The following is an 18,716-nucleotide window of genomic DNA, read 5'->3' on the forward strand; positions in this document are numbered from 1 at the left end:
TCACGCCTGGCGCTACCAGCGTGTCTGACCTCCTCTATGGGAGGGTTCAACACAGGGAACTTACCTTCTCTCTGCGCCAGGCCAGGTTGCCGTCGGGGGCTACAGGGACGTGGCACCGCGATCCGCCCCCAGCGTGACTGACCTGCGTCCTGTGGCTGACCCCAAGGGGCATGCGCCTCTGCAGTCACTGTCCTGGTGTCATCTCGTCCGGTTCTGCTGGGCTCTTCCCCAGAGCAAGCGCAGGGGCAGAACCCTGTAACCGGCAGGGACATGGGTCTCTGAACCCCAGAGACTGGGGCAGGGAGGGGCCGGGCCTGGAGCAGCAAAATTAACTGGGGCCCACATCCCAAGACGTAAGGGCAGAAAGGACAGTTAATCGTCCCACGTGGCCTGCAGGGCTCAGGCCCGAGAGGTTCCTGAGCTAGGGTCCCTCTAATCCTGCTGCGCCCTGACAGAGCTGGAGCAGGCCCCCGAGAGCTCTGCAGCTGCCACGGAGCTGAGGTCACTGGTTCTGCAGCCAGGCAAGCAAGGCTAGAACCTGGCTCTTGTCTGTCCCTGGCTCTAGCACTCGCGGGTTTGGTGCCTGACAAGCCAGGGCGCAGCCCCTGTGTACCCTGACACCAGGGTGGTCGTGGGGAGCTGAGGACCAGCAGGGCTGGGATGGTTCCGGGAAGAGGGGCATGGCTGGCCAACTCCTGTCTAGGTCCCATGAGTGGTGCCAGTTACTGCCCTGTGCCCCAGTCAGCACCACGAGTGCGCAGCTGGGCAGAGTGGATTGGGAGGGCCAAGGCAGGGCCGCCTGCACAGCGGCTCCGAGGTGGGGCGGGAGGAGGCCGGCCTGTGGGGTGGAGCTGAAGGAGCCGAGGTCAGGGGTGTGGCTGAGCGTTTTTGCCTCCAGGAAGGGGTGGGGTTTCTGCGACATCTTGGAGGTGGAGATGGGCCCCTGCCCCTCGCTCTGGGCCTGGAGTTGGTGTACTCTGTCCAGCCCGGTGATTGCACACAGCATGGGGCTGTCCCTGCTGCGTGGCTGGGCTCTGCATAACGCGGGTGCCCTAGGCATGCCGGGCAGAGGCATGCACTCTGCTCCCTTGGTTGGGGAGCTGCCCGCCTGCCCAGGGTGGCTGTGGGCTAATACCAGCAGTTCCCCAGTGGCCCGAGGGCAGAGCAAAGAGCCATGGTGGCCAGGAACTCCCAGCTGCCCTTTCGCCTGCTGCTGCTGCAGGGGCTCCTTGGGCTGCCGTTCCGATGTGTGCCACAGGGTGACACTGCATGCCCCTAGCGCTCCAGCCGAGTCCCCACTGCCCAGCGTGGCCAGGGGCCAGCGCCGTGGCCCAGCCCGGGGCTCAAGCCCAGGCTGCACCGGAGGTCGTTTTTGTGGGGAGGAGCTGGTCATGGCTGCCAGGGCTCAGCCTTGTCCAGTGAGGGCAGGGGCAGGAGCGCTGTGGTGGGAGCCCTTGTCGCTGAATTGCCCGCCCAGCTGCCCCGTTCCCGGGGAGCAGGATTTGTGTCTGTCACGGGCCAGCATGGCAGCGGGCAGGGCTTGGGCTCAGGGCTGTTTACAGATGGGACTTGGCTGGAGGGAGAGCTCCCCCTTCCCCCGGTGTGGGCTGCAGGGTCCTGCTGTGTAATGCAAAATCAGCAGGAGGGGCTGGCCCTACATTCCTCCTCCCTTCTGTGGGCCACTGCTTCCAGCAGGAGTTCCCTAGCCCCCGTCCACACGAAGGGGGGGCGGGGGGAATGGTATTGGACCTGGGGCTCTAAAGCAGCCTGGGTTCCAGGGCAGACCAGCTGCCTAGAGAAGCACTGTGCCCTCCTGGCCTGGGGATGCTGGCAGCTCCCCCTGCACGCACTGCCCTGCAGTCACTCACACGAGCACCCGAAAGCAGCCCTGCCCGAGGTGCTCTGTGACATGGATGGCAAAGGGCACAAGGGGGAGGCAGGGATAAAGAATGTAACTTGCCGGCTCACTCCCTTTGCTGCTCTGGTGTCTCTCTCTCTCCAGTCTGACCGCGCGGCAGGGCAGGGGCTCTCTCACCTGGGTCCTGCTGCCATGCAGCCAGTGAGCAGCAAGGGCCAGCAGGGCTCTCCAGCCCCCATGCAAATGTGCTGGCTGGTGCTTGACAGTGCACTCAGCAGAGGAAGGGTTAATAATGGTGGTGATAGCCCTGCAGCCCCCTGCCCCTCCCTGCCCGAGACATGGTTATGCCTCTGCTCCTCATTCAGGCTGTAGAACTGAAGGCTCAGCATGCAGGGGGGCCGCTGGCCGTGTCCCAGTGCTTTGCAAGCAGGAGAGCTTGAAACTGCTTAAAAAGCAAGGGAAGGGAAGGGAGCTTCAGGGCGTCAGCTGAGAAACCGGACTGGAGATGACTGAGTGCCCTGAGCAGCTCTGGGAACGTGCCGTCCCGGCGAGGGGGGGCAGGCCGGCTGGGCCCTGTGTCACTCTGCGGGATGGGACGCTCTGGTGTCGGGGGTGGGCGCACGGGAGGGCAGCCGCACTGTGGGTGGTAGTGACGGGTCGGGTCTCTGCCCATGTGACCTGGGGCCTCAGCATCCTGCAGGCTGGACCCGGGGTGCAGGGACTCTCCACCTGCACCAGGTGTTGCTTTTGCTGCCGTCTCTACTGCCCCGGGCCAAACTCCCAGCCAATCGGCGAGTGGGAATGGCTCGGTGCAGCTGATGGATGGAGGGCTGGGCTGGGCCGGGCCGGGCCACCAGCATCCCCGGGAGGTTAGGGGTAGGTCAGATGTGATCTCCGGGCTGCCCCCTTGGAGCCGGCCTGGTCCCTATGGCCACACCCCAGGCAGGCTTGCTTTCTGAGCTGTTTCCCAGCATGTTTGCTTGGGGCCTTCATATCTGGCAGCCACACAGCTGCCCCCCTCACAAGGCCACTGGCCCTTGGCTGCTCCTGCTGTTGCCTTCTCCTGGCTGGCGAAAGCTCTCAGCTCCTGCTTTGCTTCCCTGGCTTGTTCCCAAGGAACCCGTGCAGCTCGCAGACCTGGCGTCAATCCCCTACCCCGCTGCCACAGAGTCGGTGCTATGGGCCCAGCTTTGGAGCAGTCTGGGGGGAATCTGTTCAGGGTGTCAGTCCGCCTCGGGTCTTGCTCTTCTTCCCGAGTGAGCCCTGTGGCCTCTTGGACTGGACCTCTGGGGCTTCAGCCCTCCAGTGTCGCCCTGCGCTCTGCCCAGTGAGGCCAGCCGAGACAGACCCCGGTTAGAAATGGGTGCACTCTCTGGGGATCAGTGCCCCTCTGCCTGTGTTCACAGCGACTCCCCAGCGCTGTCGGACAGTCGGGTTTATCTGGTGACTGGCCACGGCCTAGGCCAGCCGTCGGGTTGCCCAGAGAATGGAAGGTTACAGCACGGCCCATTCTGGGGGGCCCGGCCAGGCTGTAGGGAGCCTATGTGTTCGGGCTCTGACTGACCTTGGTCAGTGAGCAGGTGAGAGCCCCAACTGGGATTCCCCCACCTCACATCTCCCCACCCTCTCTTCTCAGCTGGGGAGTCTGTGATCTGTGTCCCTGCAGAGAGGGAGGAAATCCATCTTCTGCTGGGGTGTTGGTTGCTATTGTCAATGGCCTGGTGATTGGGTTTTCCATTGTCCTCTCTGATAATGGGGCCGGCCTGGGCTGCTCCTTTTTAAGCGACCCATTCAGGCTCAGACAGCTAGGTGTCATTCATAGCCAGGTCTGCCCTAAGAGCAAACAGTCCTTTCCCCACACTGGGTTGCCATATGAAATATAGGGGAAACTGAGGCATGCATAGGATTCCTAAAACTATTTCAGAAAATTCCCACTTGGTCACACCTGGCTCATCTGAGTCTGTGTTAGCATGGTGTGTCTTTCTCGTGCCTCTTACCTCCAAGAAGTGCGCAATCTGTGCAGCCAGCACTGGGGTGGAACAAGCAGCTCTTAAACAATCCCCAGCAGTGTGATACACCAGTCTAGGCCAGGGAGTGAAAGATCCCCCACAGTGCAGAGGGGAGGACTGAAATTTAACACTGCCCTATGGGAGCAATAATGACCACAAGGTGTCAGGCCCTCAGTTTTATGCTTTAACCCGAGTACAGCACCTCCTGCACGTCCTGGCCCTATCACTGCACTAGGCCACTGGCTTGGGCCTGAGGCAGGGGCACCTGCCAGGACAAACAGGAGCAGCTAACAGGAGTTTTGCGAGGGAATTCTCCAGGTGACTAGGTGACCTTGGGGTGAGTTTGTTGTGTGTAGCATGTGTGTTTGTGGTGGGCTTGCTGCTTGACTGATGTATATAGTGTGCTCTGTCTGTTTGGGGGCCAGTGTACTGAGTCTAGCAGCCTGTTAGGCAAGACTGAGACCTTCTTAACGAGGCTTTGAGCCTTAACGCCTTTAGCACCCATCAACCCTTAATCAGGGGCGGGGCTTCTCAGGGAGACCAGGGCTTTAAAAAGCCCATCCCTAAGTGACCAGAGGAGCTAGCGAACAGGGGACCTTTGCAAGGGAGTTTAGAGGAGGAGTGGGGGGCTAGATACACTTAACATTCTTTAAACTTAAGGCAATAAACACCCCTTGATAAAAACAAAACATCAACAAAGGAACAAGCTGCAGGCAATGCAGCATGTCCGATTACCTGCCCTATGGGCAGGTGGTGTATGTGTGCATTCAGTGCAAGGAGCTCCTGGAGACCAGAGTGGCCGAACAGGAGGAGCTGAGAGAGACAGAGAGGTACATAGATGAGACTTTCTGGGACACAGTAGAACGGTCCCACCCCTGGTCTGACAGCCTCTGTACTGTTGGGGAGGATGAAAGTCTCAGGGAAAGAGAACATCCAACTGGAGCAGAGGGTAGTGAAGACATACCCTTAGAAACTAACAAATGTATTTGGGCATAAGCTTTGGTGGGCTAAAACCCACTTCATCAGATGTATGGAGTGGAAAATACAGTAAGCAAAATATATATTCTAGCACATGGAAAGATGGGTGTTGCCTTACTAAGTGGGGGGTCAGTGCTAATGAGCCAATTCAATTAAGGTGGAAGTGGCCTATTCTCAACAGTTGACAAGAAGGGGTGAATACCAAGGGAGGGAAAGGTTTCAGAGTAACAGCCGTGCTAGTCCTGTATTCGCAAAAAGAAAAGGAGGACTTGTGGCACCTTAGAGACTAACCAATTTATTTGAGCATGAGCTTTCGTGAGCTACAGCTCACTTCATCGGATGCATACTGTGGAAAGTGTAGAAGATCTTTTTATACACACAAAGCATGAAAAAATACCTCCCCCCACCCCACTCTCCTGCTGGTAACAGCTTATCTAATGTGTATGATAATCAAGGTGGGCCATTTCCAGCACAAATCCAGGTTTTCTCACTCCCCCCCACACAAACCCATTCTCCTGCTGGTAATAGCTTATCTAAAGTGACCACTCTCCTTACAATGTGTATGATAATCAAGGTGAGCCATTTCCAGCGCAAATCCAGGGTTTAACAAGAACGTCTGGCGGGGGGTAGGAAAAAACAAGGGAAAATAGGTTACCTTGCATAATGACTTAGCCACTCCCAGTCTCTATTCAAGCCTAAGTTAATTGTATCCAATTTGCAAATGAATTCCAATTCAACAGTCTCTCGCTGGAGTCTGGTTTTGAAGTTTTTTTGTTGTAATATCGCAACTTTCATGTCTGTAAGCACGTGACCAGGGAGATTGAAGTGTTCTCCGACTGGTTTATGAATGTTATAATTCTTGACATCTGATTTGTGTCCATTTATTCTTTTACGTAGAGACTGCCCAGTTTGACCAATGTACATGGCAGAGGGGCATTGCTGGCACATGATGGCATAGATCACATTGGTAGATGCGCAGGTGAACGAGCCTCTGATAGTGTGGCTGATGTGATTAGGCCCTACGATGGTGTCTCCTGAATAGATATGTGGGCACAGTTGGCAACGGGCTTTGTTGCAAGGATAGGTTCCTGGGTTAGTGGTTCTGTTGTGTGGTATGTGGTTGCTGGTGAGTATTTGCTTCAGATTCGGGGGCTGTCTGTAAGCGATGACTGGCCTGTCTCCCAAGATTTGTGAGAGTGTTGGGTCATCCTTCAGGATAGGTTGTAGATCCTTAATAATGCGTTGGAGGGGTTTTAGTTGGGGGCTGAAGGTGACGGCTAGTGGCGTTGTGTTATTTTCTTTGTTAGGCCTGTCCTGTAGTAGGTGACTTCTGGGAACTCTTCTGGCTCTATCAATCTGTTTCTTCACTTCCGCAGGTGGGTATTGTAGTTGTAAGAATGCTTGATAGAGATCTTGTAGGTGTTTGTCTCTGTCTGAGGGGTTGGAGCAAATGCGGTTGTATTGCAGATCATGTGGTGTGGTCAGGGTGAAAGCTGGAGGCATGTAGGTAGGAATAGCGGTCAGTAGGTTTCCGGTATAGGGTGATGTTTATGTGACCATCGTTTATTATCACTGTAGTATCCAGGAAGTGGATCTCTTGTGTGGACTGGACCAGGCTGAGGTTGATGTGGGATGGAAATTGTTGAAATCATGGTGGAATTCCTCAGGGGCTTCTTTTCCATGGGTCCAGATGATGAAGATGTCATCAATGTAGCACAAGTAGAGTAGGGGTGTTAGGGGACGAGAGCTGAGTAAGCGTTGTTCTAAGTCAGCCATAAAAATGTTGGCATACTGTGGGGCCATGCGGGAACCCATAGCAGTGCCGCTGATTTGAAGGTATACATTGTCTCCAAATGTGGAGTAGTTATGGGTGAGGACAAAGTCACAAAGTTCAGCCACCAGGTTAGCCGTGACATTATCGGGGATAGTGTTCTTGATGGCTTGTAGTCCATCTTTGTGTAGAATGTTGGTGAAGAGGGCTTCTACATCCATAGTGGCCAGGATGGTGTTATCAGGAAGGTCACCGATGGATTGTAGTTTCCTCAGGAAGTCAGTGGTGTCTCGAAGGTAGCTGGGAGTGCTGGTAGCGTAGGGCCTGAGGAGGGAGTCTATATAGCCAGACAATCCTGCTGTCAGAGTGACAATGCCTGAGATGATGGGGCGCCCAGGATTTCCAGGTTTATGGATCTTGGGTAGCAGATAGAATATCCCAGGTCGGGGTTCCAGGGGTGTGTCTGTGCAGATTTGATCTTGTGCTTTTTCAGGGAGTTTCTTGAGCAAATGCTGTAGCTTCTTTTGGTAACTCTCAGTGGGATCAGAGGGTAATGGCTTGTAGAAAGTGGTGTTGGAGAGCTGCCGAGCAGCCTCTTGTTCATATTCCGACCTATTCATGATGACAACAGCACCTCCTTTGTCAGCCTTTTTGATTATGATGTCAGAGTTGTTTCTGAGGCTGCGGATGGCATTGTGTTCCGCACGGCTGAGGTTATGGGGCAAGTGATGCTGCTTTTCCACAATTTCAGCCCATGCACGTCGGCGGAAGCACTCTATGTAGAAGTCCAGTCTGCTGTTTCGACCTTCAGGAGGAGTCCACCTAGAATCCTTCTTTTTGTTGTGTTGGTAGGGAGGTCTCTGTGGATTAGTATGTTGTTCAGAGGTATATTGGAAATATTCCTTGAGTCGGAGACATTGAAAATAGGATTCTAGGTCACCACAGAACTGTATCATGTTCGTGGGGGTGGAGGGGAGGGAAAATTACTTTTGTAGTGCTAACAAGGCCAATTCAAACAAGGTGGCCCATTACCAACAGCTGACAAGAAAGTACGAGTATCAGCAGAGAGATAATTACTTTTTCTAGTGACCCATCCACTCCCAGTCTTTATTCAGGCCTAATTTGAAGGTGTCCAGTTTGCAAATTTATTCCAGTTCTACAGTTTCATATTAGAATCTGTTTTTGAAGATTTTTTTTGGTTGAAGAATGGCCACTTTTAAATCTGTTATTGAGTGTCCAGGGAGATTGAAGTGCTTTCCTACTGGTTTTTGAATGTTACAATTCTTGACGTCTGATTTGTGTCCATTTATTCTTTTGCGTAGAGACTGTCCGGTTTAGCCAATGTACATGGCAGAAGGGCATTGCTGGCACATGATAGCATATATCACATTGGTAGATGTGCAGGTGAACGAGCCCCTGATGGTGTGGCTGATGTGGTTAGGTCCTATGATGGTGTCCCCTGAATAGATATGCAGACAGAGTAGGCATCAGGCATCTCAAAAAAGATATATTGGAATTAGAAAATGTTCAGAGAAGGGCAACAAAAATTATTAGGGGTCTGGAACGGCTTCCATACAATGAGTGATTAATAAGTCTGGGACTTTTCAGCTTGGAAAAGAGACGACTAGGAGCGGGATATGATTGAGGTCTATAAAATCATGACTGATGTGGAGAAAGTAAATAAGGAAGTGTTATTTACTCCTCCTCATAACACAAGAACTAGGAGTCACCCAGTGAAATTAATAGGCAGCAGGTTTAAAACAAACAAAAGGAAGTATTCCTTCACACAATGCACACTCAACCTGTGGAACTCCTTGCCTGGGGATGTTGTGAAGACAAGACTATAACCGGGTTCAAAAAAGAACTAGATAAGTTCCTGGAGGATAGATCCACCAAACGCTATTAGCCATGATGGGCAGGGATGGTGTCCCTGGCCTCTGTTTGCCAGAAGCTGGGAATGGGCGACAGGGGATGGATAACTTGATGATTACCTGTTCTGTTCATTCCCTCTGGGGCACCTGGTGCCGGCCACTGTCGGAAGACAGGACACTGGCCTAGATGGACCTTTGGTCTGACCTAGTCTGGCCGTTCTTATGTCTCTTCATGAGGGATTTAACCTAAGTTCAGGCTGGCTTGGCTCTGCTAACTCCCCCTTTCCCCCATCAGGTGTTACTTGTGGCATTGCTTGAACTGGTTAGCGATGCCCCACAATAGCTCATGGCCACTAGTACTACAATGCCGCCCCACAATCCCCAGCATGGGGCCTATCATGCCATCTATGCATTTGCAATCCCTTGACTGGACATCACGTACCACTGTGGCTAGGGGGCTTGGCAGCCTGGTTCCTATTTGCACACACCGCCTGGTACCAGTCCTTGCCCATGGCTCCAATACGGTGCTCCGAACCCCCGCCAGAAGCCGTCATCTCGGCGTGCCACCACCTGCCCCGAGGCCAGCACTGAGGAAGTTGCTGACCTATGCAAGGCTAGCAGGGCACCTGGCGTGCGGGGCAACAGGAATGCCAAGGGCCCCCGACGTGCCTGCTTCCTGGGGTTCTACTCTTTCTGCCCACTGGGGCGGCCACCCTCTCACGCCATGCCAAGCAAGAGCAGTTTTCTGTGGCAGTGTGCCCCATGGGGTGTGCACCCCCCCACTACAGTACGGTACGGATGCAGGGTGGGCCGGTGAGTGCCTGGAGCACAATCAGCCCTAGGCTGACAGGAGAGAAGATCCTCGAGTGTGTGCCCCTGCTGCACTGCCAGCTCCAGGGCCCAGTGAAGATGTGGCATGGATGCGTGCCTAGGACACCACCAGCCCGTCGTCGGTGTGTTCACCACCGACCCTGCGTCCGAGTGACGGTGCAGTGTGGGCGGGACCCCAGTGTATCACCAGCCCCACCCCACCACTGCTGGCGTAGCGTGGACGTGCCTCTGGAGCATCACTAACCCCACACCCCAGGGATCGTGCGGGTGTTCCTCCGGTGTGTCTCTGACCCCCACGTCCAGTGACGGTGTAGTGCGGGTGTTCCTCCGGTGTGTCTCTGACCTCCACGTCCAGTGCCGGTGTAGTGTGGGCGTGTCCCCCGGTGTGTGTCTGACCCCCACGTCCAGTGACGGTGTAATGTGGGCGTGTCCCCCGGTGTGTGTCTGACCCCCACGTCCAGTGACGGTGTAGTGCGGGTGTTCCTCCGGTGTGTCTCTGACCCCCACGTCCAGTGACGGTGTAGTGCGGGTGTTCCTCCGGTGTGTCTCTGACCCCCACGTCCAGTGACGGTGTAGTGTGGGCGTGTCCCCAGTGTGTCTCTGACCCCCATGTCCCAGTGACGGTGTAATGTGGGCGTGTCCCCAGTGTGTCTCTGACCCCCACGTCCAGTGACGGTGTAATGTGGGCGTGTCCCCAGTGTGTCTCTGACCCCCACGTCCAGTGACGTTGTAATGTGGGTGTTCCTCCGGTGTGTCTCTGACCCCCACATCCAGTGACGTTGTAATGTGGGTGTTCCTCCGGTGTGTCTCTGACCCCCACGTCCAGTGACGGTGTAGTGTGGGCGTGTCCCCAGTGTGTCTCTGACCCCCACGTCCAGTGACGGTGTAGTGTGGGCGTGTCCCCAGTGTGTCTCTGACCCCCACGTCCAGTGACGGTGTAGTGTGGGCGTGTCCCCAGTGTGTCTCTGACCCCCACGTCCAGTGACGGTGTAGTGTGGGCGTGTCCCCAGTGTGTCTCTGACCCCCACGTCCAGTGACGGTGTAGTGTGGGCGTGTCCCCAGTGTGTCTCTGACCCCCACGTCCAGTGACGGTGTAGTGCGGGTGTTCCTCCGGTGTGTCTCTGACCCCCACGTCCAGTGACGATGTAGTGCGGGTGTTCCTCCGGTGTGTCTCTGACCCCCACGTCCAGTGACGATGTAGTGCGGGCGTGTCCCCCGGTGTGTCTCTGACCCCCACGTCCACTGACGGTGTAGTGTGGGTGTGTCCCCCGGTGTGTCTCTGACCCCCACGTCCAGTGACGGTGTAATGTGGGCGTGTCCCCAGTGTGTCTCTGACCCCCACGTCCAGTGACGTTGTAATGTGGGTGTTCCTCCGGTGTGTCTCTGACCCCCACGTCCAGTGACGGTGTAATGTGGGCGTGTCCCCCGGTGTGTCTCTGACCCCCACGTCCACTGACGGTGTAGTGTGGGTGTCCCCCCCGGTGTGTCTCTGACCCCCACGTCCACTGACGGTGTAGTGTGGGTGTCCCCCCCGGTGTGTCTCTGACCCCCACGTCCACTGACGGTGTAGTGTGGGTGTCCCCCCCGGTGTGTCTCTGACCCCCACGTCCACTGACGGTGTAGTGTGGGTGTCCCCCCCGGTGTGTCTCTGACCCCCACGTCCAGTGACGGTGTAGTGTGGGTGTCCCCCCAGTGTGTCTCTGACCCCCACGTCCAGTGACGGTGTAGTGTGGGTGTCCCCCCAGTGTGTCTCTGACCCCCACGTCCAGTGACGGTGTAGTGTGGGTGTCCCCCCAGTGTGTCTCTGACCCCCACGTCCAGTGACGGTGTAGTGTGGGTGTCCCCCCAGTGTGTCTCTGACCCCCACGTCCAGTGACGGTGTAGTGTGGGCGTGTCCCCAGTGTGTCTCTGACCCCCACGTCCAGTGACGTTGTAATGTGGGTGTTCCTCCGGTGTGTCTCTGACCCCCACGTCCAGTGACGATGTAATGTGGGCGTGTCCCCAGTGTGTCTCTGACCCCCACGTCCAGTGACGGTGTAGTGTGGGTGTCCCCCCAGTGTGTCTCTGACCCCCACGTCCAGTGACGGTGTAATGTGGGCGTGTCCCCAGTGTGTCTCTGACCCCCACGTCCAGTGACGTTGTAATGTGGGTGTTCCTCCGGTGTGTCTCTGACCCCCACGTCCAGTGACGATGTAATGTGGGCGTGTCCCCCGGTGTGTCTCTGACCCCCACGTCCACTGACGGTGTAGTGTGGGCGTGTCCCCCGGTGTGTCTCTGACCCCCACGTCCACTGACGGTGTAGTGTGGGTGTGTCCCCAGTGTGTCTCTGACCCCCACGTCCACTGACGGTGTAGTGTGGGTGTGTCCCCAGTGTGTCTCTGACCCCCACGTCCAGTGACGGTGTAGTGTGGGTGTCCCCCCAGTGTGTCTCTGACCCCCACGTCCAGTGACGGTGTAGTGTGGGTGTCCCCCCAGTGTGTCTCTGACCCCCACGTCCAGTGACGGTGTAGTGTGGGTGTCCCCCCAGTGTGTCTCTGACCCCCACGTCCAGTGACGGTGTAATGTGGGCGTGTCCCCAGTGTGTCTCTGACCCCCACGTCCAGTGACGTTGTAATGTGGGTGTTCCTCCGGTGTGTCTCTGACCCCCACGTCCAGTGACGATGTAATGTGGGCGTGTCCCCAGTGTGTCTCTGACCCCCACGTCCAGTGACGGTGTAGTGTGGGCGTGTCCCCAGTGTGTCTCTGACCCCCACGTCCAGTGACGGTGTAGTGCGGGTGTTCCTCCGGTGTGTCTCTGACCCCCACGTCCAGTGACGGTGTAATGTGGGTGTGTCCCCCGGTGTGTCTCTGACCCCCACGTCCAGTGACGGTGTAATGTGGGTGTGTCCCCCGGTGTGTCTCTGACCCCCACGTCCAGTGACGGTGTAGTGTGGGTGTCCCCCCAGTGTGTCTCTGACCCCCACGTCCAGTGACGGTGTAATGTGGGCGTGTCCCCAGTGTGTCTCTGACCCCCACGTCCAGTGACGATGTAATGTGGGCGTCCCCCCGGTGTGTCTCTGACCCCCACGTCCAGTGACGATGTAATGTGGGCGTCCCCCCGGTGTGTCTCTGACCCCCACGTCCAGTGACGATGTAATGTGGGCGTCCCCCCAGTGTGTCTCTGACCCCCACGTCCAGTGACGATGTAATGTGGGCGTGTCCCCAGTGTGTCTCTGACCCCCACGTCCAGTGACAGTGTAGTGTGGGCGTGTCCCCAGTGTGTCTCTGACCCCCACGTCCAGTGACGGTGTAATGTGGGCGTGTCCCCCGGTGTGTCTCTGACCCCCACGTCCAGTGACGGTGTAATGTGGGCGTGTCCCCAGTGTGTCTCTGACCCCCATGTCCCAGTGACGGTGTAATGTGGGCGTGTCCCCAGTGTGTCTCTGACCCCCACGTCCAGTGACGGTGTAATGTGGGCGTGTCCCCAGTGTGTCTCTGACCCCCATGTCCCAGTGACGGTGTAGTGCGGGTGTTCCTCCGGTGTGTCTCTGACCCCCACGTCCAGTGACGATGTAATGTGGGCGTCCCCCCGGTGTGTCTCTGACCCCCACGTCCAGTGACGATGTAATGTGGGCGTCCCCCCGGTGTGTCTCTGACCCCCACGTCCAGTGACGATGTAATGTGGGCGTCCCCCCAGTGTGTCTCTGACCCCCACGTCCAGTGACGATGTAATGTGGGCGTGTCCCCAGTGTGTCTCTGACCCCCACGTCCAGTGACAGTGTAGTGTGGGCGTGTCCCCAGTGTGTCTCTGACCCCCACGTCCAGTGACGGTGTAATGTGGGCGTGTCCCCCGGTGTGTCTCTGACCCCCACGTCCAGTGACGGTGTAATGTGGGCGTGTCCCCAGTGTGTCTCTGACCCCCATGTCCCAGTGACGGTGTAATGTGGGCGTGTCCCCAGTGTGTCTCTGACCCCCACGTCCAGTGACGGTGTAATGTGGGCGTGTCCCCAGTGTGTCTCTGACCCCCATGTCCCAGTGACGGTGTAGTGCGGGTGTTCCTCCGGTGTGTCTCTGACCCCCACGTCCAGTGACGATGTAGTGCGGGCGTGTCCCCCGGTGTGTCTCTGACCCCCACGTCCACTGACGGTGTAGTGTGGGTGTGTCCCCCGGTGTGTCTCTGACCCCCACGTCCAGTGACGGTGTAATGTGGGCGTGTCCCCAGTGTGTCTCTGACCCCCACGTCCAGTGACGTTGTAATGTGGGTGTTCCTCCGGTGTGTCTCTGACCCCCACGTCCAGTGACGGTGTAATGTGGGCGTGTCCCCCGGTGTGTCTCTGACCCCCACGTCCACTGACGGTGTAGTGTGGGTGTCCCCCCCGGTGTGTCTCTGACCCCCACGTCCACTGACGGTGTAGTGTGGGTGTCCCCCCCGGTGTGTCTCTGACCCCCACGTCCACTGACGGTGTAGTGTGGGTGTCCCCCCCGGTGTGTCTCTGACCCCCACGTCCACTGACGGTGTAGTGTGGGTGTCCCCCCCGGTGTGTCTCTGACCCCCACGTCCAGTGACGGTGTAGTGTGGGTGTCCCCCCAGTGTGTCTCTGACCCCCACGTCCAGTGACGGTGTAGTGTGGGTGTCCCCCCAGTGTGTCTCTGACCCCCACGTCCAGTGACGGTGTAGTGTGGGTGTCCCCCCAGTGTGTCTCTGACCCCCACGTCCAGTGACGGTGTAGTGTGGGTGTCCCCCCAGTGTGTCTCTGACCCCCACGTCCAGTGACGGTGTAGTGTGGGCGTGTCCCCAGTGTGTCTCTGACCCCCACGTCCAGTGACGTTGTAATGTGGGTGTTCCTCCGGTGTGTCTCTGACCCCCACGTCCAGTGACGATGTAATGTGGGCGTGTCCCCAGTGTGTCTCTGACCCCCACGTCCAGTGACGGTGTAGTGTGGGTGTCCCCCCAGTGTGTCTCTGACCCCCACGTCCAGTGACGGTGTAATGTGGGCGTGTCCCCAGTGTGTCTCTGACCCCCACGTCCAGTGACGTTGTAATGTGGGTGTTCCTCCGGTGTGTCTCTGACCCCCACGTCCAGTGACGATGTAATGTGGGCGTGTCCCCCGGTGTGTCTCTGACCCCCACGTCCACTGACGGTGTAGTGTGGGCGTGTCCCCCGGTGTGTCTCTGACCCCCACGTCCACTGACGGTGTAGTGTGGGTGTGTCCCCAGTGTGTCTCTGACCCCCACGTCCACTGACGGTGTAGTGTGGGTGTGTCCCCAGTGTGTCTCTGACCCCCACGTCCAGTGACGGTGTAGTGTGGGTGTCCCCCCAGTGTGTCTCTGACCCCCACGTCCAGTGACGGTGTAGTGTGGGTGTCCCCCCAGTGTGTCTCTGACCCCCACGTCCAGTGACGGTGTAGTGTGGGTGTCCCCCCAGTGTGTCTCTGACCCCCACGTCCAGTGACGGTGTAATGTGGGCGTGTCCCCAGTGTGTCTCTGACCCCCACGTCCAGTGACGTTGTAATGTGGGTGTTCCTCCGGTGTGTCTCTGACCCCCACGTCCAGTGACGATGTAATGTGGGCGTGTCCCCAGTGTGTCTCTGACCCCCACGTCCAGTGACGGTGTAGTGTGGGCGTGTCCCCAGTGTGTCTCTGACCCCCACGTCCAGTGACGGTGTAGTGCGGGTGTTCCTCCGGTGTGTCTCTGACCCCCACGTCCAGTGACGGTGTAATGTGGGTGTGTCCCCCGGTGTGTCTCTGACCCCCACGTCCAGTGACGGTGTAATGTGGGTGTGTCCCCCGGTGTGTCTCTGACCCCCACGTCCAGTGACGGTGTAGTGTGGGTGTCCCCCCAGTGTGTCTCTGACCCCCACGTCCAGTGACGGTGTAGTGTGGGTGTCCCCCCAGTGTGTCTCTGACCCCCACGTCCAGTGACGGTGTAATGTGGGCGTGTCCCCAGTGTGTCTCTGACCCCCACGTCCAGTGACGATGTAATGTGGGCGTCCCCCCGGTGTGTCTCTGACCCCCACGTCCAGTGACGATGTAATGTGGGCGTCCCCCCGGTGTGTCTCTGACCCCCACGTCCAGTGACGATGTAATGTGGGCGTCCCCCCAGTGTGTCTCTGACCCCCACGTCCAGTGACGATGTAATGTGGGCGTGTCCCCAGTGTGTCTCTGACCCCCACGTCCAGTGACAGTGTAGTGCGGGTGTTCCTCCGGTGTGTCTCTGACCCCCACGTCCAGTGACGGTGTAATGTGGGCGTGTCCCCCGGTGTGTCTCTGACCCCCACGTCCAGTGACGGTGTAATGTGGGCGTGTCCCCAGTGTGTCTCTGACCCCCATGTCCCAGTGACGGTGTAATGTGGGCGTGTCCCCAGTGTGTCTCTGACCCCCACGTCCAGTGACGGTGTAATGTGGGCGTGTCCCCAGTGTGTCTCTGACCCCCACGTCCAGTGACGTAATGTGGGTGTTCCTCCGGTGTGTCTCTGACCCCCACGTCCAGTGACGATGTAATGTGGGCGTGTCCCCAGTGTGTCTCTGACCCCCACGTCCAGTGACGGTGTAGTGTGGGTGTCCCCCCAGTGTGTCTCTGACCCCCACGTCCAGTGACGGTGTAATGTGGGCGTGTCCCCAGTGTGTCTCTGACCCCCACGTCCAGTGACGGTGTAGTGTGGGTGTTCCTCCGGTGTGTCTCTGACCCCCACGTCCAGTGACGGTGTAATGTGGGTGTGTCCCCCGGTGTGTCTCTGACCCCCACGTCCAGTGACGGTGTAGTGTGGGTGTCCCCCCAGTGTGTCTCTGACCCCCACGTCCAGTGACGGTGTAGTGTGGGTGTCCCCCCAGTGTGTCTCTGACCCCCACGTCCAGTGACGGTGTAGTGTGGGTGTTCCCCCAGTGTGTCTCTGACCCCCACATCCAGTGACGGTGTAATGTGGGCGTGTCCCCAGTGTGTCTCTGACCCCCACGTCCAGTGACGTTGTAATGTGGGCGTGTCCCCAGTGTGTCTCTGACCCCCACGTCCAGTGACGTTGTAATGTGGGTGTTCCTCCGGTGTGTCTCTGACCCCCACGTCCAGTGACGATGTAATGTGGGCGTGTCCCCAGTGTGTCTCTGACCCCCACGTCCAGTGACGGTGTAGTGTGGGTGTTCCTCCGGTGTGTCTCTGACCCCCACGTCCAGTGACGGTGTAATGTGGGTGTGTCCCCCGGTGTGTCTCTGACCCCCACGTCCAGTGACGGTGTAGTGTGGGCGTCCCCCCAGTGTGTCTCTGACCCCCACGTCCAGTGATGTTGTAATGTGGGCGTCCCCCCAGTGTGTCTCTGACCCCCACGTCCAGTGACGATGTAATGTGGGCGTCCCCCCAGTGTGTCTCTGACCCCCACGTCCAGTGACGATGTAATGTGGGCGTGTCCCCAGTGTGTCTCTGACCCCCACGTCCAGTGACGATGTAATGTGGGCGTGTCCCCAGTGTGTCTCTGACCCCCACGTCCAGTGACGGTGTAGTGCGGGTGTTCCTCCGGTGTGTCTCTGACCCCCACGTCCAGTGACGATGTAATGTGGGCGTGTCCCCAGTGTGTCTCTGACCCCCACGTCCAGTGACGATGTAATGTGGGCGTGTCCCCAGTGTGTCTCTGACCCCCACGTCCAGTGACGTTGTAATGTGGGTGTGTCCCCAGTGTGTCTCTGACCCCCACGTCCAGTGACGATGTAATGTGGGCGTGTCCCCAGTGTGTCTCTGACCCCCACGTCCAGTGACGATGTAATGTGGGCGTGTCCCCAGTGTGTCTCTGACCCCCACGTCCAGTGACGGTGTAGTGTGGGCGTGTCCCCAGTGTGTCTCTGACCCCCACGTCCAGTGACGGTGTAGTGTGGGCGTGTCCCCAGTGTGTCTCTGACCCCCACGTCCAGTGACGTTGTAATGTGGGTGTGTCCCCAGTGTGTCTCTGACCCCCATGTCCCAGTGACGGTGTAGTGTGGGTGTGCCCGGGTGCATCATCAATCCCACAGCCCGGTGACAGCGTAGTCTGGTTGGCTCTGTTCAATCCATGGTGGTGAGATGGCACACTGCTTCCTCGTCACAGCTATAATAAGCTCCGCAGCCAGCACTTCTTGGATTGGGTCCTGCTGGCTAGGCCGCAGTCCTGGAGAATGGGCTGGCCCGAGGACAGTCGCTCACTGTGTCGTGTGAAACATCCTGGAACTGGAGCGTATGACTGCTGCCCTTCACTTCAGAGAGTGGTCAGAGATGGTTAGGCCGCTTTGACAGAAGCGTGGTCTTTGCTCTAAGCCCAGGCACATGGCGCTGCCCGAACAAGAGCGCACACAAGCCTGTGTAGGAATGAGAAGTACATGGGCAGGGGGGTTTCGCAGAGTATTGTGTGGTGGCGGTGGTGTACCTGTGTGTGACGGACAGAAGGGGCAGCAAGGGACTGAAGCAGCCAAAAACCCAAGCTAATGGTAATGGAAGTCCTGGTAATATGGCGCTGAGTGAAAGCCTTTTGGGCACTGAGTGTTGTCTGGAAAGGTAGGCTTGGAACAGCTGGCAAATAAACTGGCTCCTGTTGTTTGATCCCTGCTGTGTTCAGAAAAGAAGCTTTATGTACAATCTCTGCCCATAAATAAGATTGCATCAAAGAAAATATCTGGCTCTATCATCGGTTTCTCCTCCCAGCAGAAACAACCCACTGGGCCCCAGCTCTGGCTATCTGGTAGGGGATTACAGCAGTGTCAGCTGTGGGCTTCAAACTCATCCCTCCAGGTAATAATATGAACAGCAGAGACTGGGAGTTCAGCCCTTCTGCCTGAGGAGAAATATTCCCAGCCTCTGCCAATTCAGCTAGGGCAGGTGTTGGATCATATTAAAGAAGTTCTGTGTTAAAATCACAAATGAGTTTGATTCCCCATAGTTTAAATTCCAGGGTATTACTAATTAAGAGGTCTCTTGGTTTTTGGTACTGTTTCCTCTCCCTCTGTGTGTGAAACTTGCAAGCTGCTAATTGCGTTAGTACATTCTAAGACAGAGTCTGTTCTCAAAGCAATTCTTTGTAACAACAACCACTCACACAGAGAGAGAGACTCAAAGCAATACTCTGTAACAACAGAAACAGCACCCAGAGACTCCCCGCCCTTTTGTTGTATTCATCTCGCTTTGTTAACAATTGTAATTAAAATATAGAGGATGTATGTGGATAATAACTGAATGATCAGGGAGGTGCCAACCTAAGAATCCAGTGTCCATCGGCTGAAGAAGGCGTTAAGTGGAAATAACCAGAGGACCCCCGGAGGGCAGACTGGAATCCACCCAACAGCCTCAAGAATGGGAGAACCAAAGAACAAGATAACATCTGGCAGCACAGAGCCGTTAGGAATGTGCCATCTGCTGATTGATTCAGCAACAGCATGATGAAGCAATTCCCATAGACTGGCATAGG

General features: G+C 57.2%; 1 protein-coding gene across 12 annotated transcripts in view; it reads right to left on the bottom strand.

The window, feature by feature from the left end:
- Positions 1 to 5,153: 5,153 nt before the first annotated feature.
- The window catches only part of LOC140915106 (uncharacterized), a 34,322-nt gene continuing 20,759 nt past the window's right edge, over positions 5,154 to 18,716 (bottom strand). For 4 of the 12 annotated variants that reach the window (XM_073354607.1, XM_073354606.1, XM_073354600.1 and 1 more), the window contains one exon: positions 5,154 to 8,075. In XM_073354607.1, the coding sequence (XP_073210708.1) occupies positions 6,415 to 7,572 (1,158 nt within the window). In that variant the 5' untranslated portion in view covers positions 7,573 to 8,075 and the 3' untranslated portion in view covers positions 5,154 to 6,414. Of the gene's footprint in view, positions 9,936 to 18,716 lie in introns of those variants that run through there. The other 8 variants (XM_073354605.1, XM_073354604.1, XM_073354602.1 and 5 more) reach the window with 5 other exon arrangements.

This window comes from Lepidochelys kempii, chromosome 7, assembly GCF_965140265.1.
Source record: "Lepidochelys kempii isolate rLepKem1 chromosome 7, rLepKem1.hap2, whole genome shotgun sequence".
Classification (NCBI taxonomy): domain Eukaryota; kingdom Metazoa; phylum Chordata; order Testudines; family Cheloniidae; genus Lepidochelys; species Lepidochelys kempii.